The 24,406-nt window shown below is 40.7% G+C and overlaps 1 protein-coding gene across 1 annotated transcript; it reads right to left on the bottom strand.

Annotated features, from left to right (window-relative positions):
* Positions 1–1,267: 1,267 nt before the first annotated feature.
* LOC118615776 (zinc finger protein 709-like) lies at positions 1,268–17,850 on the bottom strand. Its single transcript, XM_036240987.1, has 4 exons — positions 17,691–17,850; positions 7,480–7,606; positions 4,402–4,474; positions 1,268–4,096 (listed from the first exon to the last, which is right to left on the bottom strand). The coding sequence occupies exons 1-4, from the start codon at positions 17,691–17,693 to the stop codon at positions 2,614–2,616; spliced, it is 1,686 nt and encodes a 561-aa protein (XP_036096880.1). The 5' UTR covers positions 17,694–17,850; the 3' UTR covers positions 1,268–2,613.
* Positions 17,851–24,406: the final 6,556 nt, after the last annotated feature.

The raw sequence follows: 24,406 nt of genomic DNA, 5'->3' as shown, positions 1-24,406 counted from the left end.
TTGATCTGATGGGATATTTTAATATACTATGTGTTCAGGAAATGAAAATCACAAAAACTGTTATATACAAATCACATGAAAACAGTCAATAAAATATTTCTAAGAACTTACCAAAGATTTTTTTACAAAATGCAGTTTTTATTCACAAACACTAAATCGAAAATGTGCTGTGGAAGTATGTACAACTGTGAGCAATGGGAAACATCTATAATTTGCCTGATATGAGGAAGGTACTTATGCCCTATGGACAGGGTGGGTCAGAGAAATTACTACACAGTGCAGTAGGAGAAACAAACTCCAACACACACACACACACACACACAGACACATATATATGTGTATATATATAAATTTTTATATAATTATATATATAAATATATAATTAATATATATATATAATTTTCTTGGGGGGGTCAGAGAGAGAGAGACATTGATTGATTTGTTTTTTCATGTATTTATGCATTCATTTATTGATTCTTGCATTGGTCCCTGACCAGGGATTGAAACCTGCAATTTTGGTGTACTGTACTGGAATGATGCTCTAACCAACTGAGCTACTTAACCAGGGCCAACAGTCACTAGCAGTACTGCCAGAACAAGGTATTTACCAATTAGACCTTATATAAAGACAATCTAGAGACCATGGAAATCCAAGCATCAGAGAATACTCCAAACCACGAGAGTTCAAATTTGTTGCCTGGTGGACACATACATAGAAGATTACAGAAAAATTTAAACGATGGATTTTTGATGTGGAACTTGTGAAGATAAGTATGGAAACCTGTATCTTGGAGAAAATGGAAGTCAAGCAGTTGGTTGTGGTTTTGAGGATACTTTAAAAAACAAAAAAATTTTTTAAAATTGATATTTTAGAGAAAGGGGGAGAAACACTGATGAGAGAGAAACATCAACTGCCTGCTTCCTGCACGCCCCCTACTAGGGTTGAGCTCACAACCTGCATATATGCCCTGCCGGGAATTGAACCAGCAACCTCTTGGTGCATGGGAAGACGCTCAACCAACTGAGCCACACCGAGTGGGTGAGGCTACTTTTTTTTTTATCCTCACCCGAGGACATTTTTCCATTTTTTGTTCAGATAGAATGGGAGGCAGAGAGACAGAGAAACATCGACATGAAAGGGACACATGGAGTGGCTGCCACCCACACGACCAACTAGGGCCAGGGACAAACGCAACTGAAGAACGCGCCCTTAGCAGGAACAGAACCTGGGTCTCTCGGGACTGCAGGCCAACGCTCTAACCACTGAGCCAAACTGGCCAGGGCTGGGTGAGGCTACTCTTGATTGGTAGAGCAAGGAATCAGAAAAATAGGCTAGAAGCAGGTGTCCTTAAAGCTCCTGTGCATCGGTCTCCCTCCCTATATGGCTCCAAAGCCTGACTGATGCCTCCTGTCCTTCTGCATTCCAAAGCTCACGCAAGTGAGACTATAGGTGAGTTCTAACACAGAACAGTTATTTTTAAATGTAAAATGGGTTTTATATGCAGGGGAACAAGACTCTAATCAAACAAGTCAAATCCCATGTCATCATCTGATTACTCTGATTTGTCCTGGTCTTTCTTCTCCTCGGCTGTAGCTAACATGGAACCATAAAAGAGATCCTAGAAAATGTCACATAACCCAGGTGACAAAACACAATTTAGGAAGGCCATCTCCAATTCTACTTTTTATTGTCCAATAACAGGTCTGTCTTAACACAGTCTATTATTAAAATGCTATCCCACGGAATGACAAAGAGCAAAGTTGACCCTTGAACAACATGGGTTTGAACTGTGCAGATCCACTTATTCATGAATTTATTTCAACTGACTCACACAGTTCAAACATCAACTCTGCAGCTGGGAATTTGTGTGTGTAGAGGGCTGGCTGTGGTTATCCTCAGACTTTGAATTGTGTGGGAGGTCAGCACTCCTAACATCTGCATTGTTTGAGGGTCAACTGTCTCACATAAGACTATACTCTATGATAAACTTTGCAATATTTACAAATTTATGCCATCTTTTATTGGCAAGGAAAATGAAATAAGGGTCTTTTGGACAAAACAAAAGCGTAGGTTTTCTCATAAGAAGGATGGAATATATGATGGGTAAGGGATATCCAGTACTTGGCACAGGAGGCCAACAGGAAAATCCCAACAAATACCAAAATATTTATCAATAGTTCCTTATTTACAAAACAATGGAAAAATAAAAATTAAACCTACCTGCATATTAGAGATACACTTCAATTTACCTATAGGTCAAAGGGTCTCCAAAATGGAAAGAGAAAAATGTTATTAACTGATGTAAAGAGAAAACACCCATTAATCTCAGGCAGTATTGCTAGAAGAGTATTGCCTCAATGTTCATTTTTGGAAGTAGTAAATATCCACAGTTCAGAGGTCCACTTTAAAAATGAGGCACTGATAAAGACAATATATTTACAACTTTTATAATAATTCTTTCATCTTATAGTTTTCTGGAAGAGTATACATAGATTAATTTGTATCAGGCTTTCTCATATTATATTTACAGGATTTCATTCCAGTGGGAGTTTTCACATGTAAGGATGAAGGTCAATTGATGTCTTTTTCCACATTGCTTAGATTCAAGGTTTTTATTTAGTATGAGATTTTTCATGCCTTCTAAAGGAACTGGGACGACTAAAGGCTTTCCCACAGTTTTTACATTTGTATGGTTTCTCACCAGTGTGCATTCTCACGTGCCCTCGAAAGGTAGTACGATAAATGAAGGCTTTTCCACATTCTTTACATTCATAGGGTTTCTCTCCAGTATGAGTATTTTCATGTGTTCGAAATGATGTGTAACAACTGAAGGCTCTACCACATTGTTTACACTCATAAGGCTTCTCTCCAGTGTGAGTTCTTTCATGTATTCGAAATGAACTGGGAAAATTGAAGGCTTTCCCACATTCTTTACATTTATAAGGTCCAACACCAGTATGCATTATCATGTGTGTTCGAACACTTGAGGAAGAAATGAAGGCTTTCCCGCATACTTTACATTTGTAGGGTTTCTCTCCAGTGTGCTTTCTCATGTGTCCTTGAAAGGTTGTACGATAAATGAAGGCTTTCCCACATTCTGTACATTCATAGGGCTTCTCTCCAGTGTGTGTTCTTTCATGAATTCGAAAGGAACTGGGCCAACTGAAGGTTTTACCACACTGTTTACATTCATATGGTTTTTCTCCAGTGTGAGTCCTTTCATGTGATCGAAAAGAACTGGGACAAATGAATGCTTTCCCACATTCCTTACATTTATAAGGTCCTTCTCCTGTGTGTGTTATCATGTGTGTCCGAATGCTTGAGAGAGAAATGAAGGCTTTACCACATTCCTTACATTCATAGGGTTTCTCTCCAGTGTGAATTCTTTCATGTATTCGTAAACCTAGAGGAGAACTGAAGGTTTTATCACACTGTTTACATTCATATTGTTTCTCTGCAGTGTGAGTCCTTTCATGTCTTCGAAAAGAACTGGGACAACTGAGTGCTTTACCACATTGCTTACATTCATAGGGTTTTTCTCCAGTGTGATTTCGTTCATGTATTCGTAAACCAAGAGGAGATCGCAGGGATTTACCACACTGTTTACATTCATAAGGTTTCTCTCCAGTGTGAGTTCTTTCATGTGCTCGAAACGAAGTGGAACAACTAAAGGCTTTCCCACATTCTTTACATTTGTAAGGAGCATCACCAGTGTGGGTTATCATGTGTCTTCGAAAGGTTGTGAGCCACGTGAAGGCTTTCCCACATTCCTTACATTCATAGGGTTTCTCTCCAGTGTGAGTCCTTTCATGTCTGTGAACAGATTTGTGGTAACTGAAGGCTTTCCCACATTCCTTACATTTATATGGCTTATCTTCATATTCATGATACTCATAAGGTTTGTGTCCAGTGTGAGATCTGATGTGTCTATTAAGGGATGAATGACGCACAAAGACTTTTCCACATACACTACATTTAAATGATTTTACTCCAGAAGAAGTTCTGTTGTTCAGATTAAGATCAGGAATTTGGCTGATGGTTTTTCCATAATCACTTCCTTCTTTGCCTTCATAGAGTTTTTCTACCATATCACTTCTGTAAAAAATGAGAAGCATTATTAATAATTTCTTGGTTAATTTCCTCTTTATTAGTAGGGTACCTGAATTACATTTTTATAATTTACAACAAAAGTGAAGATTTTCTGTCCTTTCTGATTGTTTCAATATACTGAATGCTCTGTAAGAGGACTTGACCATAGCTATAATGAAAACAGTGATATTAATATATGAGGTTAAAGGTAAATAAATTTGAAGTAGAAGTTGCTTTATTTGCTTGTTTTTAAAAATTCATGACATACTAGAATTCTCATGTGCAACAATGCTGTTTATTGAGTGACTCACCGTAGTTTTCTCCCCTGGGTTTTGTACTGATTTTCAATGTTATGATCTTCCCATTTTTTCCCTAAATGCAGACCTAAAAAAAATCCAAATTATTAAAAATTAGAGAAAAATTATTAGATTCTAAGTCCATGATGAACTGTGATCATGCTTAGTTCATTTATTAATATATTCCTTTTTCCACATCTTGAAACAACACTGATATGCAAGAAATACTTGTTCTTGGTCAGAAGAATGGTGGTGTGAGAGGTCCCCTTGGTCTCTCCCTTTGAAGTTTCAACAATTTAAACAGCTATAATTCACCAAAATATTCCTAGCTCAATGCACAAACACGTCTGAGATCTGAGCATTGAACATATAAAGGTAGGCAAGTGGGAGCAAACTGTAAAGGTGGGAAGACAGAAGATCTGAGATGGTGCCAGGGATGAAGCCCAGAGCTTGCAGCTCAAGCCCACTGGGAGTCTCAGCCGAGAGAGGAGGAGTCAGGTTGCCACAGGCACTCCCTTCAGCAGGGAGGAGCAGAGAGATGCAGTGAGCATTCCTGCAGGACTGGTCAGTACATGCTGTGGCAGAACTCAGTGACCTGGGCAAGGATGAAGCACAGAGGTATGGCCACAGTTATCTGGCAACCGGCATTCCAGACAGAGAAACAAAGCCATGGAGCCTGGTTGCCTCCCCTCCCCTCATCCTTCCAGAGCTAGCAGCAGGCCCCAGAAGAAGCTATAGCAGTGAGTGTCAGGTTGCAGAGCACATTACCTGCAAACCTGAGAACTGGTACTGCAGAAACATTCTTGTCCTGAGCAACAGGCATACTCTGACTAATTCCAAGATTGGGTGGAGATACAGAGGGAAGGCTGCTGAGGTCTGCCAGTTACCATTACTGGGATAGTAAAGCAGCAAAGGTAGTGGCAAGCTTCCCCCCCAACTCATACCACCCCTACCCATCACGGCTACACTGCCAGGAGTGTCTGGCTATAGGGGACAGCACTGGGATTTCACAGATCTGGAACCCCATCACACACATTTCCCCACAGGGTTGGTCCTCTGAGACCAAGGTGACCTGAGCATAGAGGAGATGCCCACCTTCCCAGGGAACACAGGACATTTTTCCACCACCCGGCAGAGATCTGAAAAGCCAGAGCAGTGCAAAAGAACTAAAAATCCGTGCTTCAGTCACCTATTAAAAACAATAGAAAAACAACTTCTTGCCTGGCCGGTTTGGCTCAGTGGTTGGAGCGTAGGAGTTCTGGGTTCGGTTCCTGCTAGGGGCACATACCAAAAAAAAAAGAAAGACTTCTTCTTATGAATTTCCTAGAGAAGTGCCACTCATACATAGATGCCCAGAGAGAGGAAAAAAATCCATCAAATACCATGAATAATCAAGGTAATGAGGCAGCTCAGAAAGAAAATAAAAAATCTTCAGAAAATAAACTTAAAGGCATGGAAATATGTGACTTAAATGACAGCAAATTCAAGACTGCAATTCTGAAAAAACTCAATGAGTTCAAAGAAAACATTGATAGGCAGTTTAATGAACTAAAAAATAAACCACTGAACAAAAAAAGTACTTTACCAAAGAGACCGAAACTTTAAAAAAGAACCAAATAGCCCTGGCTGGTTTGGCTCAGAGGTTAGAGCATTGGCCCGTGGACCAAAGGGTTGTAGGTTCGATTTCCAGTCAAGGGCATGTACATGGGTTGCAGGTTCGATCCCTGGCCCTGGTCAGGGTTGTGCAATTGATGAGTCTCTCTCACACTGATGTTTCTCTCCCCCCTCCCCACCACCTTCCACTCTATCTAAAGAAATCAATGGAAAAATAATCCTTGGGAAAACATAATAAAAAATAAAAATAAAAATAAAAAAGAACCAAACAGAAATTCTGGAGATGAAGAATTCAATAAAAGAGATTAAGAATAAACCAGCCCTGGTCGGTTTGGCTCAGCAGTTAGAGTGATGGCCTGCAGACCACAGAGTCCTGGGATCAGTTCTGCTAAGGGCACCTATCTTGGTTGCAGTTTGTCTCCGGCCCCAGTTGAGGTTGTGTGAGAGGCAGCCAGTTGATATGTCTCTCTCATATCAATGTTTCTTTCTCTTTCTTTCCCTTCCTCCCTCACACACTCTGAAGGTAAATGAAAAAAATATCCTCAGGTGATGATTAAAATAAAAAGAAATATCAGCCTTAAATGACACATTAGACCAAATGGACATAATTGACATTTACAGAGCCTTTCATCCCAGGACACCAATATACATCCTTCTTTAGTGTACATGGAACATTCTCAAGGGTAGATCATATGTTGGGTCACATATGACCCAACTAGCCTCAACAAATTTAAAAAGACTGAACTCATACCAACATATTCTCTAACCACAATGCTTTGAAATTAGTAATCAACTGCAAAAAGAAAGCAAAACAAAACAAAACCTCACAAATATGTGGAGATTAAACAACATGCTCCTAAAAAAATGATGGGGTCAAAGAAGAAATAAAAGATGAAATCAAAATATAGAGGCATGCCAAGCTGGTGTGGCTCAGTGGATTGATCGTCGTCCCATGTACTGAGAGGTCCCAGTTCCATTCCTGGTCAGAGCACATGCCCAAGCTGCAGGCTGGATCCCCAGTAGGGGGCGTGGAGAAGGCAGTCAATCGATATTTCTCTCTCACATCAATGTTTCTATCTCTCTCTTCCTTTTTCTATAAAAAAATCAGTAAAAGCATATTTTAAAAAAGAGACAGTCTGAGTGGTATAGCTCAGTGGTTGAGCATCAACCCATGCACCAAGAGGTCACTGGTTCAATTCCTGGTCAGGGCACATGCCTGGGTTGCAGGCTTGATCCCCAGTAGGGGGCAAACAGGAGGCAGCTGATCAATGTTTCTCTCTCATTGATGTTTCTATCTTTCCCTCTCCCTTCCTCTCTCTCTAAAAATCAATAAAAATATTAAAAAACAAAAAAACCAAAAGAGACAAATGAGAATGACAATATTACATGTCAAAACTTTCGGGATGCAGCAAAAACAATAATAAAAAAAAATACCTGTTCTCTAATTGACAAATTAAGTAAGAATGTCATCATCCTTACCTATGGAGGTCAGGTTCCTGAAGGTTTCCCTCATCACATCTCTATACAGTTTCTTCTGTGAAGGATCCAGTAAAGCCCACTCCTCCAGGGTGAAGTTCACAGCCACATCCTCAAAGGTCACTGAGTCCTAAAACATTACAAATATATGCACAGTAGGATGCATGAATCTGACAGTACTGGGGATTTATATTCAATATGATTCTGTGGTCTCCAAACATTTATTTTATGTCTTGGTCATCAGAAACTTACTCTGTTCACACTTACTTCCTCATAAATTAACAGCATCATGAACACATGCAAATTATTTATGCATTTTTGCTAAGATCATTTTAAATAGTATTGCTGTCTAATGGCAGAGTCTACAGAACCTCAGAGAAATGAGAGAAATGCTACACAAATGAAACAAATATCATTTTAAGCACCTCAATTCCTTATGAAGAAAATCTCATCTCCTTACTACTTAACTCAGCACTTCATGATGTACAGGGTTAAATCTACATGAAGTTTTAATGAATAAAAAACATAGTGAAAAACTGGAAGCTTTTTCTTCAACTCCCATCACCAAACATAAGAGTCTAGGCCGCCTGTGGAAATCCATCTTATAACAAGTATTAATTGGCCTGTGAGCCTGAAGTTTTCCAGGCCATTAGAAGTAGCCAGATCCAGCTGACTAAATGATCATATTCTTGTGAAGAAGTAGTCCTTTTAACTCTTGTAATATTTAGCACAGGCTCAGTTTTCCCATTGGTTCTATTTCATGGAACTAGAAGTTACTCAGAAGTCAGGGTCAGACAACTTACCATAAGGCAGGACAACGGCTCAGATGCCCTAGAACAGTGGTTCTCAACCTGGGGGTCGAATGACCCTTTTACAGGGGTCGCCTAAGACCATCGGAAAACACATATTTTCGATGGTGATTCATAACAGTAGCAAAATTACAATTATGAAGTAGCAACAAAAATAATTTTATGGTTGGGGGTCACCACAACATGAGGAACTGTATTAAAGGGTTGCAGCATTAGGAAGGTTGAGAACCACTGCCCTAGAAAAATCAGATCCTTCAAGATGACTAGAAGCAAATACAGAGAAGTCCATTTCTTGGGATCAAGTGGGAGCTCCTGCTATAGAAATAATCCACTGGCTTCCCTGTCTAATCTCACATTTACAAGGACCAGAGATACATTTTGTGTTAAATTGCAGTAGCTCACTATTTATAGTTTTTCTGAGCTCTCCTCCTTTTACTATTTTTCTAACTTGTCTCTTTTTATCTAACTGGAGTCTTAAGGGTTTTGGTTTTAAATAAGTTAAGGCATTCTATACATTTTCCAACTCAAACATGTTAGAATAATCATTTAAAATGCCATCCATTTTTTTCCTGATTATAATTCCAAGTTGAAACTCAGGATTTGGGTTCAAATCCTAAAAGAAGACTTTTCCTAAAATCTGAATTAGCTCAGTCAGCAAATAAGTTTTGAGCCTATATTTAGCATCAAGCATTACACTAGATGCTGGAGCTAAAGTAGTAAGGAAAAACAGCCATGCCCCCTGCCTTCATGGAGCCTACAGTTGGGTGAGTGGGATAGGCATTAATCAAACAATCAAATAAATAATTAACACATTCAAGTATAAAACTGCAACTGTGGCAAGTGCTCTAAAGGGGAGGTGTGTGGTACTTTGAGAAACTGCAATGATGGAATTTTATTTAATCAGGGTTCTCTTAGGAAGAGACAATTAAAAAGAAAAGAAAAAAATAAATAAATAAAAAGGCAGGACGACATAAACCTCCACAAACATCCTATACAAAGGCCTCAGGGCTGCTTCACACCAGTGTTCAGCACATACATTGAGATTATAAGGTGCTAGAAGAGCTCTTTTGGTTAAACCCTAACAATGTGCCTGGCTCCTGCTGACCTGGAAGAACAGGTTAAGAGTTGCGCAGTGTAAGGGAATTCACTGAAGTCCACAATGCTTTGATAGACTGCCCATAATTGTAAAATATATAAGGAATTTTGCAGTGCTTCCCTCCAAAAGAACACAAAATCTCCATTTTCTAATTACAGGAGGACGTTTCCTGACCAGTCACTCTAGAGGTAGCCCTCCCAACTTCTCTCATTTTTGAGCTCCCCTGGGGTGCACAGGAGCATAGTAACCCACCCTTGAATACAGGAATCCCTAAGCTGATGACACCACACACTGCCAAGGGGTACGAAAGGGTTTATAACTTCCTTCACTGAGGTCTCTGGGGAGTAAGGCAGTAATCCCAAAGCATGAAATGGCTTGAAAGAACAAGGAAAAGTACATGGATTTTTTTTTAAATGGAGGTTGTGGGGTTACATACAGGGCATGGATTGAATCTCCTGCCACCACCAAAGGAGGAAGCACAGGGCTTTCTTACAGACATGGGGCACAAGAAGGAGGGATGAGGCTTCAAACCTGTCAGCAGTCAGTCATCAAAAACTGGAGTCAGAGGTTTGTCTGTCATATAGTGAACACAGAAGACATTGCTCCCAACCTCACAAGAAAAAAGCAAGAAACTTAAACAACCCTTCTTAGATCCATCAGATAATTGAGAACATGGGGAAAACATTGTCTCCAAAACTGAGCACAGGAAAAAAAAAAGTATTTTTAAATATTTTTAGTTTATTGATTTTAGAGAAAGGGGAAGGAAGAGGGAGAGACAGAAACATCAATGAGAGAGAACAAGAACTGGCCGCCTCCTGCATGCCCCCCACTGGGTCTTGGCCCACAACCTGGGCATGTGCCCTGACTGGTAATTGAACCAGCAACCTCTTGGTACATGGGTCGATGCTCAATGACTGAGCCACACCAGCTGGGCAAAAAAAAAAAAAAAGTTATTTTGAAATATGACTAAAATATTCTATTTTTAACAAATCCTGTCCTCAAAACAATGTATTTCACCAGGGCCTAATGCAAAGAACAAAAAAGAACATGATATCCAAGGACTTTGGGATAATTATCACTGTAAAATGACAGGTATAAAATACACTTAATGGGAATACATGATAGAACAGAAAGAATAAGTGAAGTGATGGTCACTGAGATTCTCCTAACAGTAGTAAGACAGAAATCTATAGATCCAGTAGGCTAAGAGAGCACAAAACATGGGGAAAAACACACACACACACCAAAAAATGCATACATAAGTATATCATATTCAAACTGGAGATAAATAAAAACCAAAGAGAATTTACTGAATGAAACCAGAGATGAAAAATAAACCTTAGCCCGGCTTGTGTGGCGCAGTGGTTGAGTGTTGACCCATGCACCGAGAGGTTACTGGTTCAATACCTGGTCAGGGCACATGCCCGGGCTGTGGGCCAACTTCCCAGTGGGGGGCATGCAGGAGGCACCCGACTGATGTTCTCTCTCATCAATGTTTCTGTCTCTCCCTCTCCCTTCCTCTCTCTCTAAAATTAATAAAGAAAACAATTAAAAATAAATAAACTTTAAATTTATGGAAACAAGGATAAGAATGAAATCAGGCTTTTTTCCAGAGACCATGCAAGCAAAAGAGTGAAGTAAAATATCAAGTGCTGAAAGTAAAAAACCACTATCCTACGATTCTGTGTCAAGTAAAATGATTCTTCAGAAGTGAAGAAGTGCTCTGGCTGGGTAGCTCAGTGGGTTAGAGCGTCATCCCAATACGTAGGTTATAGGTTTGGTACCTGGTCAGAGAACATACAAGAAGCAACCAATGAAATGTATAAATAAGTGAAACAAGATGATGGTGATTTCTCTCTCTCTCTCTTCTCCCTCCTTCCCTCTCTCTAAAATCAGTCAATAAAATTTTTTTTAAAGTGGAGGAGGCCCTGGCCAGTGTTCTCAGTGGTTAGAATGCCAGCTCATGCACCAAAGGGTTGTGGTTTGATTCCTGGTCAAGGGTATGTACTTGGATGGTAGGTTCAGTCCCCGGCCCCTGGTGGGGTGTGTGCAGAAGGCAACCAATCCATGTGTCTCTCTCATATCAATGTTTCTCCCTCTCTCCCCCCTCCTCCTTCCCACCCACTCTCTCGAAAAATAACGGAAAAAAATATATCCTAAGGTGAGGATTAACAACAACAAAAAGTAGAGAAGAAATAAAGACTTTCTGAGACAAAAACTTAAAGAATTTGACATCAATATACGTGTTTTGTAAGAACTGTTAAAAGAAATTCGGCCCTGTCCAGTTTGGCTCAGCAGTTAAAGCGTCAGCCTGAGGACCAGAGAGTCCGAGGTTTCATTCCTGCTAAGGGCACGTACCTTGGTTGCAGTTTGTCCCCAGCCCAGTTGGGGTCGTGTGGGTGGCAACCAGTTGATATGTCTCTCTCACATCAATGTTTCTCTTTCTCTCTCCCTCCCACTCCATCTGAAGATAAATGCAACAATGTCCTCCAGTGAGGATGCAAAAAAAAAAGAGTGAGAAATTCATCAGGTTTCTGGTGAAGATGGAGGAGTAGGCAAACATGGTACTTGCATCTTCCTACAACCATATCAAAATTACAACTGAATTACAGAACAACCATCATTCAGAACCACTTCAAATCTAGCTGTACAGAAATCCTACAACTAAGGGTATAAAAAAGAAGCTACATCAAGACTGGTAGGAGGGGCACAGACACGAAACCAGCTGGTCCCATGTCTGCGTGTGGCCGTTAAAAACCAGGAGAGATATCTTGGCTGCAGGGATTCCCCTTGATGAGTGAAGGGTCCCAGTCCACACCAGCCCAGCCCAGGCAGTGTTCCAGTGCCAGGAAGGGAAGTCCCTATAACTTCTGGTTGTGAAAACCAGCAGGGATAGTCGCTGAGGGAGACAGAAGGTTGCCGTAGTCCCAGATGTTCCTCTTAAAGAACTGGTGCTCCGACTTACTTGGACTCACTCCTTCTGAGCTCCAGCACAGGGGCAGCAGCTCAAAAGACACCAGGGTATACTGGCATGAACTGAACTGTCTGGCGTCAGGGTGAGGGCTGGAGGGACAGCTTTCTCCCAGACAGAAGTGCTGGCAGAGGCACTGTTCACTCACCCCACAGAGCAGCAGCTGGGTGCCATATCTGAGTCTCCATCAAACTGACTAACACTGTCTCCCTACCCTGGTGATTCACCCAAGCTGTTTCCAGTAGCTTTTCCATACAAATGGCCTGTCTTGGCTCATGCTTTCTTAAAACTTCTCAGAGGTTCACAAACCTCAAACAAGCAGCTTCTGGCCTCTGCATGCTCTGTAACTCTTGCTCAGTGGCTCTGAGCCCAGAACTAGCAGCAGTCAGACTTGGTTTGCAGCTTGGCCTCTCCTGGGCACCTCCAAGCCCAGCACAAGTAGCAGCCACCCACAGATTGCTTTGTAGTTTGTGCCAGGGCACCCTGGGTTGAGCAAAGGAGGCAGCTAACCTTGACCTGCATCTCCCAGGTGGCCCCTGATGCAGCACACCTAGTGGCCAGCTTCAGTCTACTTTCATAAGGATTTTTTTTTTATCTTTACTCAAGGACATTTTTCCATTTTTTGTTCAGATAGAGTGGGAAGGAGAGAGAGGAAGAGAGAGAGAGAAACATTGACATGAAAGGGACACATCGAGTGGCTGCCACCCGCACGACCCAACCAGGGCTGGGGACAAACTTCAACCAAGGTACGTGCCCTTAGTGGAAATCAAACCCGGGTCTCTCGGGACCGCAGGCTGATGCTCTAACTGCTGAGCCAAACTGGCCAGGGCTCATGAGGATTTTTAAAGCTTCCTCAGCAACTCCCCAGGCCCTCCTGCAGACAATCAGAAATGTAAACACAGCCCACTGCCTAAGACTAAACAAACCAAAGGGAAACAAATGGAAGGAGAGCCTTTTTAAAAAGCACAAGTAACTGAAAAGGTTCCCCCACCCCTGCCACCCTGTGCCTGCTTTCTTGAAAATTGTCATGGACAAATACAAATATTAAAGGTCTTCTCTAAAATTAGTAAGAGACTTAGCCATCTGAACAAGTAAACTTAACTTGTTCCAACTGTGATCAATTATTGAACATCTTGCCTTATTGTGTCTCATGGATGAAATTTTAAAATCACAACTATCAGGTCTCTGGTTGCATCTAACTATATATGTGGATGTGTGTTTACCTTCAGAGCGTATTAACAAAATTGGTTTGTAAAAAGCTCTGTTTAATTAACTTAAAAATGAGACACTTATATAAATTAAGAAATACAAGAGAAACTAGCCCAAATGTTTTTTAGGCACTTGGTATTAAAGTTAATTAAAGTAGGTCTTTAGAGTTATCAGATTTCAACATAATGCTTTTATCTACCTAGGATTCCAAATTTATCAACAAAAATAACTTCGAATAGATGGATGACTTAGTTTAACATCTCATAAAATATTTGTGCGTAATCTAAACATATTATTGAGAACAAGTAAAATAAAAAGATGTAGGTATGGACAAAAAGTTTTCAGGTGAAACTTTTTAGCAATTATTATATGTACTTAAAAATAGTTTCCTAAAATCTTTTGCCAACTTGAAACTTTAAGGTTTTGCTAGCTAAATTAACTGAACATTCAGATCATTTTCAAATTAAGATAAAATACTGAAAATAATTGGCTTATTACAGAGAAACTAAAAGATAAATTTGGGTTTGTTAGTAAGTGTGTCATACTGAAAGATTATACTATTATTATAAGGGGTACATGTTTCTTGAAATTATGAAGTATATTCATAAATTTGCCAACCTAAAAATAAAAACTGATGTATCAGTTCACAATTGAGGTTTTTAAAGGTAGAGAATCCAATATATATAATTGAAAATACTAGGAAAAGTAAAGGAAACAACTTTGAATGCAAGAAAAAATATGTTTTCAGTAAAAGAAGGTATAAAGTATAAAAATAAATTTTTGAGAAAATTACTAGGACAGTTGTACAAGGTTTGTGAAAAGAAATCCTGAGAAAAATAATTCTGTGTATGATCAAGCTGGGTAAGATTGAATGAATTTATCTAATATCAACAGTATACTTATGTAAAAATAAAACATGTATCAAGCCATGAAAAGACAAAGAGAAAACGTAAAAGTATATCGCTAAGTGAAAGAAGATACTCTGACAAGGCTACATACTGTATGATTCCACGTATGTGACAATTTGAAAGAGCCATTAAAAAGATCTTTACTTGTGAAAGATTTGGGGATTGGAAGAAGGGATGAATGGATAGGTGAAACACAGAGTATTTTGAGGGACGTAAAACTATTCTATATGATATAGAGATAACAGTCATATGATATTATACATTTGCTAAAACCCATGGATTGTATAACACAAAGAGTCAACACTAATATACACAATGAACTTTAATGCATCAATATTAGTCCCTCAATTGTAACAAATATAACACAGTAATAGATGTGACAAACAGTGCAAACTGTGTGGCCACAGAGGGGTCAAGTGGAAACTTCTTTCTGATTAATTTTTCTGCAAACCTAAAATGCTCTGAAAAAATAGAAGTCTCATCATTTCATATCTTAAAAAACTACTAGACTTCAAAAAATTAGTATCTAGTTTACTTTTTATTCTTCAAATGCACTATTTAAAATAAACAGAAATTTATATATACCGCATTTTACTATTTAATAGTTTGTTTTTAACTTTTGCTACTTTAACACTAATTTAATTTTAACCTTTCTATACAGAAAATCATTCTAAGATTAAATTACTTAAACATGAATGAATATAAAAGTGCAAACCATAAAATTAAAAAATTTCAGATCTCTTTCTAACTAGGAAGAGACATAATTGATCTCTCCACTTTATTTCACATTAGGAATATTGTCAGAAATGAGTTGTTTAGGAGTTTGCATTTACTCCCTGACATCTACTAGGATTTTCAAAAGATTACAAAAGCTTGAGTTGTTTTTCTCATATCAACTCAAATAGAAATTCATTTGCCTTAAGAATAGTATAGGCTTTTAAATATCAAAGTTCTCTAGGGGCATACACATATAAGAACTGATCTTAAACTGAAAAGTGCCTGAGAACTTATATATGCCCATTTCATAGCCCGAGATTCTGTTGCCTAAAATGAAACAAAAAGTGTTTAGTTCCAGGATTTTCTTGCCTTACACACTTATTTCTCAATCAACTTATATTTTCAAAGCCCAAGATCAATAATCGTACATACTCACACAGGAAATAAAATTGTATACTGCTAAAAGAAACTACTGTCAGCTCTGGCTGCATAGCTCAGTTGGTTAGAGCTTTGTACGCCAAAGCTGCAGGTTTGATCCCTGGTCAGGGCACATACAAGAATCAACTAATGAATACATAAACAAATAAATGGAACAACAAATCAATGTCTCTCTCTCTCTCTCAAAATCAACAAAAATAAATACATAAATAAATAAAACTACAGTTAAATGACTGATATATTTAATAGATAAAGTTACCTAAAGGAAATAAATGCAAATATTAAAATAAGCTCAGAAAAGCAGCCTGGATTTAGGAAGAAAATCCTACATTCAGAAAGTTAAACACATTTCCAAGCTTGGAGTATAGACACTCCAGGTTGAGCTAGAACCCCTGAAGTGGGTCAGTCCCTGGGTAAGGACTGTAGGTGACACCTGAACAGCCCTAGAAATGAACTCTGGGAGCCCCATACACCCTCCTCTCCGGTAAGCATAGAAATGCTCCCTTCCCCAGGATTTCGCTCTCACAAGTGAGGAACCCCTCAGCCTGATTCAGTTTAAGGGTCTGATCCAAATGAATCCCCAAATTCATAAACCTTTTGTCCAGAAGACATAATTCCTGAGCTTCCTATACTTTCTCCCAGTGGAACAATTGGTTAGAGTGTGGTACTTATACACAGACTTTGTCAATACACAAATTACACGCTGAGGGCACCTATATCTGATGCAAAACTCAACATGTAAAAATCTAGGCCTAACAAAACCCCTTTGCCCCTCAAGGGGGGTGGGAGGGCTTAGTTTGGAGGCACTGGCCTCAGACCTTTGCTCCCCAGTCACAATGTTTTGGACCACCATTTATAATTTAAATTATAAGAATTTAAGAATCCACAATCAGTTAAACCCACTGTTTATGGTTTTTGTGCAAGGAGGAAAGAAAGTTGTAGGGGACTTTTACTAGTTCAACAAGAAAACCCACAAATACCCATTTCTATTAGAAATGATTATGTCAGTTAATTATTATGTCAAAGAAAAGAAAGTGATTTTAAATAATTATTTTGGAACACTTCTAGATGTTCTAAGTCAAGACAAGAACAGACATCAGAATATTACTACACCCATTGGGGGGGCACGCAAAAATGTTAACTAATGTAATACTAAAATACCTTTTTCTGAAATTCATCTCTTTCTTGCCACTTTGTAAATACTTTTTATTGTATCTCAAACTCTAGTGATTTTTAAAATGTTTAATTTATTGAAAAACTGTTTCGAGTGAATACATCTTTTCAAAGTGACAAACGGGAGGGGCAGTACTGACCTGGAACTGTGCAGAAAGCACCTCTCACCCCGGAGTTTCCCGGGAGGAACATCAACCCAACAGACTTCCTGGGAAGTCTGTCCACAGGAAAAGGTCCTGGGGGAGCGGAAGGGGGGTCACACAACAGACCCCAGGTGGTTATTCCCTGCTTTCGTCTCGTGTAAAATAGACACACAAATAAACCCTCGAGAAGAGCCATCGTGGCTCCGAGGGTAAGCGATTCCACACTGCGCAGGGAGAAACGCACCGCGGCAGACAAGCAGTTAACAATATGCTGTGTGGAGGGGAAGATGGCGTCTGGGAAAGCGGGGAAAGATCCGGAAATTTAGGGATTCACTGCCAGCCCTCGGAGAGTTAGGCTGAGGGGGCCGGGTCGTGCATTTGGGGCTTCGCTTCTCACACAATTGGAAAAGGAAGGGGGAAGACGAGTTCCTTGGGGAGAAGGAAGAACTGGGGACCCCACACACCAAGCTCCTCCATGCAGAAGCCTGGAGACTGAGTCATGATTGTCCTCTGATGACCCTTGCCGTGGTCACCACACAGTGTCGAGGTGACGCGACCACACGCCGCGATGGGGGGTCCGGGCTGCCGGAAGAGCCCCCTTGCTGCGTGCCGGAGGGGGCTCTGTCCCGGCCGAGTCGGGCCGGGCCGCCGGCTCCGTCCGGGGTGACCTCAGGGAGGCCGTGTCTCACCGCCGCTGGTTCCAACCAGCTCCTCAGCCGGGTCTCCTGACACGCGCCCCCGCCCACTCACCATTTCTGGGTTTCTGGGGCTCCCGGCCTTCCACCTTCCGACTGCCTCCCCGGCAAGTGCAGGTCTCAGCCACAGAGGATGTGTCGTAGCCTCCGGCCTCTGAGAGAAGCGAGAGAGGACCCACAACGTGGCAGGAGCCAGGAGCTACCAGCGAGCAGTCCACGCGGTCCACGCCATCCACGCAGTCCACACCATTATCAAGGCGCCACCCCCACAGACGTTACCAAGGGCTCCTCTGATTGGACTGCTGCAAGGCCCCGCCCTATCGTGCCTGAGTGACAACAGGCCAAGGTTTAGTCTGAGCTGAGGTTGCCTTGGCAATGGGCCAGAATCTGTCCTTTTGCGGCGACGCTGCGTTTAACCATGAGGTTGCTCATGGAACTGTGACGCTTCACAAATACAGACATTTAAAAGTGACCTCACCAGAGGTAATAATGAGTTGGGTTCCATTTTGATATTTGACCAGTTCCAGCAGAGAGACATCTGCCCTTCCGTCCCCCACCCCCATCATCTGGTACTTTAGAGTCCTGTGGTCTCAGGGGCACTTGGAGGGAAGTTTGAGCCCCCAGTCCTAGACCAGGCCCCAAGCCTCAGATGCCAGAATGTGTGGCAAAGTAACCACCGGAAAACATGGGGCAAAGTAACCACCGGAAAACTTCCCAAGGAACCCCCTTAATATCCATTTGGTGAAAGATCAAAGGAGGCAAAAATGAAGAACACCACTTAGTGAAAAATAATAGATGGCAAAGGTATAAAGAATAAAGAATCAGGATAGTGGTCATCTATGGGGCAGGACAGAGATAGTCAGGGATGGGAACGTCAGGAAACCCTCACCACTGCCCACAGGTCATTTATGAATCTTGATGATGATTTCAAGGGTGTTCATATTACTAAATTATACCATAACACAATTTGTATATTCTTTTCTGAATATATTTGATAATAAATGTTTAAGAAGACATTCAGTTTTGAAAACAGTATAATCTGTATATGTGTGCCCTGTAAAGTGTGGCAATCTGTTTTCATTCATGGTTTTGGTAGCAGAAATTGGTAACAAGCCACGTGTCTAGAAAAATGGGTTACATAAATTTATCATCATATGTACCTTTTAAAAACAAAGGGTGGTATGTATTGATATGTAAAGATCTGGAGTATTTATCAATAGAAAAATCAAGTAAAGTGTGTGTATATATATGATATATATACACACTATGTTACTTCTTCTATAACTGTTATGGTCACCTGCCGAGTCAGGTGAGCCCTCAGTCTAGGTTTGGTTGACAACATATTGCTGCCAGGAATATATAAAAAGGTTTATGGCTTCCATAATGGAAGTGTCTGGGGAGAGCAGGGCAGGCCTCTTAAGCAGGTGGGAAATGCCTTGAGAGAGCAAGGAAAGGAGCCTGGCCTAGGTTTCTTTCTTTTTTTTTTTATGTATTCATCCGACAACATTTTTTTTGCATTTATCTTCAGATAGGGCAGGAGGGAGAGGGGGGGGAAGAGCGAGGGAAACATGGATGTGAACGAGACACATCTACTGGTTGCCACTGACACAACCCCAACGGGGGCTGGGGATGAACCGCAACTGAGGTACATGCCCTTAGTGGGAACTGAATCCAGGACTCTCTGGTCTGCCAGCCGATGCTCTAACCGCTGAATCAAACCGGCCAGGGCTAGCATAGATTTTTTAAAATTGATGTCAGGGGGTGGGGGGGCTAGGATGAGATTTTGTACGTAGGGCAGGGACTTCCAGGATTGAGTCTCTTGCCAATGCTAATGGAGTGAGCACTCAGGTTTTCTTATCACCTTGTACAGATATGGAGTACAAGGGGAAGGAGGAGGATGAGGCTTTTAAAGTTGTCAGCACTAAAAAGCTTCTGCACAGCAAAAGATACAGTCATCAAAATGAAAAGGCAACCCACTGAATGGGAGAGCATAATTGCCAATGATATATCAGATAAGGGGTTAATTTCCAATATATATAGAGTGCTCATACAACTCAACGAAAGGAAGACAAAGAACCCAATTAAAAAATGGGCAGAAGAACTAAATAGACACCTCTCCAAATAGGACATACAAATGGCCAAGAGACATATGAAGAAATGCTCCGCATCATTAATCATCAGAGAGATACAAATTAAAACAACAATGAGGTATCACCTCACAGCTGTCAGAATGGCCGCCAGCAACAAATCATCAAACAACAAGTGTTGGTGAGGCTATGGAGAAAAGGGGACTCTAGTACACTGCTGGTGAGAATGCAACTGGTACAGCCACTATGGAAAACAATATGGTGTTACCTCAAAAAATTAAAAATTGAACTGCCATTTGACCCAGTGATTCCACTTCTAGGCATATACCCTAAGAAGCCTGAAACACCAATTAGAAAGAATATATGTACCCCCATGTTCGTAGCAGCACTATTTACAATAGCTAAGATCTGGAAACAGCCCAAATGTCCATCAGTAGACGAATGGATAAAAAAGCAGTGGTACATATACACAATGGAGTACTATGCAGCTGTAAGAAAGAAAAATCTCTTATCTTTTGAGACAACATGGAGGGACCTGGAAAGTATCCTAAGCGAAACAAGCCAAACAGAGAACAACAAGTATCATATGATCTCATTTATTTGAGGAATATAATGAACATAACAGTCTGAGGAATGGGGTAGTACCAGAGACGAAGTGGGGTACAGACTGACAATCCCCAGAAGAGGGGGTGGTGGGAGAGAGATAAACCACAGAACTTATATGCATGTATGCATGAACAATGGACATGGACAACAAAGCTGGGGACAGGGTGGGGAGGAGGGGGAAATCAGTGGGGGAAAAAGGAGAAACATCTGTAACAAAAATTAATTAAAAAAAAAAAGATGTCAGCAGTCATTAAATAATGGAATCAGAGACTTCTGATCATCTTCTCTGGCATGTAAGGAGCTTAAAATGTGACATTCCTATCCTCACCAGAAAAAAGCTAACAAACTTAAAATCAACAACTCAGCTCTATCAAAGCACTAATTCCAGGGAAAACTGCTGTCTCCCAAAATTGGAAATAGAGACAGAAAAATAGCTAGGTTGAAATATGCCCACAATATTCTGTTCTTAACAAGAACTGTCCTCAAAGATTCTGTATCATCAGAGCCTAAATGACTGAGAGTTAACCAGCACCAAACTGACATGGGGGAGGGAAATAGGCAACTTGAGTTCCCTCTAGTCTTTCTGCCTGAACTGAGTTGACAGTTGGGGGGAACTTAGAAATACTTGTGAGGTTGATAGATTGAAAAAAAGGAAAACTCTTCACAGCAAATAGGTGGTGTGTTTTTCAAAACCATTTGTTCACCTCTCTGACACCAAATGGGTGGCCTACAGTTCAATTCACTTCTAACACTACCCAGAGTTAACATCAGGCTCCATGGTTTAAGGACTGTCTCACAAGACTGCCTTTACTTCAGATGCTAGCTAAAAATAGGGAGGCCAAGGTCACTGACATTTCTGCATCGTCGACTACAAATTTGGAGTTTCCCTAGACACATCCTCATGCTTGTTAACTCAATAGAACCACTCTTAGAACTAAGAAAAATGCTTTATTATTATTGGTTGATTGTAAAAGATACAAGTCAGAAACAGCCAAGTGGAGCCCTAGCTGGTTGGAGCATTGTCCTGTGTACCAAAAAGGTTTTGGGTTCGATTCCCAGTCAGGGCACAAACCTAGGTTTTGTGCTCAGTTTGCAGTTGGGGCACTTATGGGAGGCAACCAATCAATGTTTTCTCTCTCACATCAATGTTTCTCTCTTTTTCTCTCTCCCTCTACCCCCCCCCCCCCGTCTTCTCTCTCTAAAATAAATGAAAACATATCCTTGGGTGAGGATTAAAAAAAAAGTGAGGGTGAGAGGGTAGGAACTTCCATGACCTGTCCAGATATGACAGCCTTCCAGCACATTGATAGGTCTCTCTGAATCCTGAGTTTAGGGGGGTTTGGATAGAGTTTCCTTGCCTAGGCATAAGTGACTGAATCCTTGGACAGTGGTGATTAACTCAAACTCTAGCCCTTCCCCCTCCCCAGAGGCTGGGGGCTTGGCTGAACATTCTAAGCCGCTAATCAAAGTTTGGTCTTCCTGGCAACAAACACCCATCCTGAAATTATCTAGGGGTGAGCAAACAGTTGCCTCATTAGAACATAAGATGCTCCTAGCATCCATATCACTCATAAAGTCCAGGGACTTTAGGAGGTCTTTTGCTAGGAACTATAGAGAAAGACCAAATATTGTTCTTGGAAAGTCACAGCTTAGGACACAAGCTCATTAAAATACTGAGACCAAATCACAGGACTGCAGAACACTTCTTTTCCACCCCCAACACAGCACGACAGCACCAACACTCCTGTTTTACAACAGTGGAATACACCAAAAGAACTGTAGTTTCAGAACTTGTTTAGGAAGCCTCTGTAGAACCCTAAAGATGATATGGAGACAAAACAAAAAAGCCTGAGTATAGTTTAGCCTCTGACTGTTATAGCAAATAGTAAGCACAGTGTAAACCCTAGTCAGATAATCATAAATTCTCACATTAAAGGCCTACTTTCCTCAGTTCCTCTTTCACAGTACCTCATGTCCAGCATTCATCCAAAAATTAAAAGGCATGCTAAAAATTAAAAGATACAGTGTGAAGAGGATAGAACAGACAAGAGAACATATTCAGATGTAGAACATAATTCAGATGAAACAGATGTGTTGGAATTATCAGACCAGAAATGTAAAACAACCACAACTAAGATGCTAATCGTTCTAAAGGAAATAGTAGACAACATGCAAGAACAGATAGGTAATGTAAGTAGAGTTGGAAACCCTAAGAAATAACCAAATGAGAAATACAAGAAATTAAAAAGCAACAAAACTCAACAGGCCCAGTTTGAGTGGCTCAGTTGGTTGAGCATCATCCCATGCACTACTGAAAGGTTGCTGGTTCTATTCCTGGTCAGGGCACATACCTGGGTTTTGGGTTCCATCCCAGTGGGGAGCATATGGAAGGCAACCAAAGTTTCTCTCTCTCTCTCTCTCTCTCTCTCTCTCTCTCTCTCTCTAAGCATGTCCTAGAGTGAGGATTAAAAACAACAACAACAACAACAAAACATACAACAGAACAGAAATGAAGAATTTCTTTGGGGGCTCATCACTACAGTGGAAATGTGTGAGGAAAGAATCAGTGAGCTTGAGATATCAACCTTCTAAACTGAAATGCAAGGATTAAAAAAAGGACAGAACTGCCCTCGCTGGTGTGGCTCAGTTGGTTGAGAGTCATCCTGTGAACCAAAAGGTCACTAGTTCGATTCCCGGTCAGGGCACATACCCAGGTTGAGGTTTCAATCCCTGGTCGGGGTGTGTGCAGGAGGCAGTGATCAATGTTTCTCTTTCACATCGATGTTTCTCTCTCTCTCTCTGCCTTCCTCTCTCTAAAATCAATAAAAAAACATATTAAAAAAACACAGACAGAACAGAAATTGAAGAACTATGGGACAACTACAAAAGGTGTAACATACATGTAAGAGAATACATGAAGGAGAAGAAAAGAACAAGTAAGTAGCCCTGACTGGTTTTGCTCAGTGGTTAGAGCATTAGCCTCCAGACTGAAGGGTCACAGGTTCGATTACCGATTAAGGGTACATGCCTGGGTTTCAGGTTCAATCCCTGGCCTCAGTATGGGTCATGTGGGAGGCAACCAATTGATGTGTCTCTCTCATGTCGATGTTTCTCTCTCTCTTACTCCCTCCCTTCTATTCTATTCTTAAAAAAAAAAAAAAATCAATGGAAAAATATCCTCAGGCAAGGATTACCAAAAAGGAAAACAACTAAGTAAACCAATAATGAGTGAGATTTCTCCAAAATTAATGATAGACACTAAAACAAAGATCTAGGAAGCTCAATGATCACCAAACAAGGTAAAGTCTAAAAATGCACACCTAGAAATATTATATTAAAAGTTAAGAAGTCTGGTCAGTATGGCTCAGTGGTTGAGTGTTGACCCATGCACCAAGAGGTCGCCGGTTCGATTCCCAGTCAGGGCATATGCTCAGGTTGTGGGCCCGATCCCCAGTGGGGGGCATGCAGGAAGTGGCCAATCGATGTTCTCACTCATCGATGTTTCTCTCTCTCCCTTTCACTTCCTCTCTCTGTAAAATCAATGAAGGAAAAAAGTTGAGAAAAGTCAAAGAGAAAATCTTGAAAGGGGGAAAAAAAGGTTATAGAGAAACAAGGATAAGAATGAAATTGGACTTTGTTTTAGAAACCATGAGAGCAGGAAGAGAGTTCTGTGAAATAAAGTGTTGAAAGAGAAACCACCCAACTAGAATTTTATGTCAAGCCAAATTATCTTTCAAAAGTGAGGGAGAAATAAATTTGAGGGAATTTTTCACTAATAACCCTGTTTTGCACGAAATGTTAAAAGAAATTCACCAGGAAAAAGATAAATGATAAAGAAACATAGAGTGTTAGAGAAGGAGTAAATGACGGTGATATAATATCATTTGTTTCTGTTCTTTTTTTAAAAATTTTTATCCTCACCCGAGGACATTTCTCCATTTTTTGTTCAGACAGAGTGGGAGGGAGAGAGAGAAAAAGAGAGGGAGAGAGAAACATCGACATGAAAGGGACACATCGAGTGGTTGCCACCCACATGACCAACCAGGGCCGGGGACAAACTGCAACCGAGGTATGTGCC

The sequence above is a fragment of the Molossus molossus genome, unplaced genomic scaffold, assembly GCF_014108415.1.
Source record: "Molossus molossus isolate mMolMol1 unplaced genomic scaffold, mMolMol1.p scaffold_m16_p_4, whole genome shotgun sequence".
Taxonomy (NCBI): domain Eukaryota; kingdom Metazoa; phylum Chordata; class Mammalia; order Chiroptera; family Molossidae; genus Molossus; species Molossus molossus.
This window is presented reverse-complemented; position numbering and strand designations above follow the sequence as displayed.

Excerpts from the sequence above, each read along its gene's own strand:
- LOC118615776 (XM_036240987.1), bottom strand. Across the intron at positions 4,475-7,479 it reads CAGGAACCTGACCTCCATAG|GTCTGCATTTAGGGAAAAAA; the intron begins GTAAGGATGATG and ends GATTTTTTTTAG. Across the intron at positions 4,097-4,401 it reads ACCCAGGGGAGAAAACTACG|AAGTGATATGGTAGAAAAAC; the intron begins GTGAGTCACTCA and ends CATTTTTTACAG.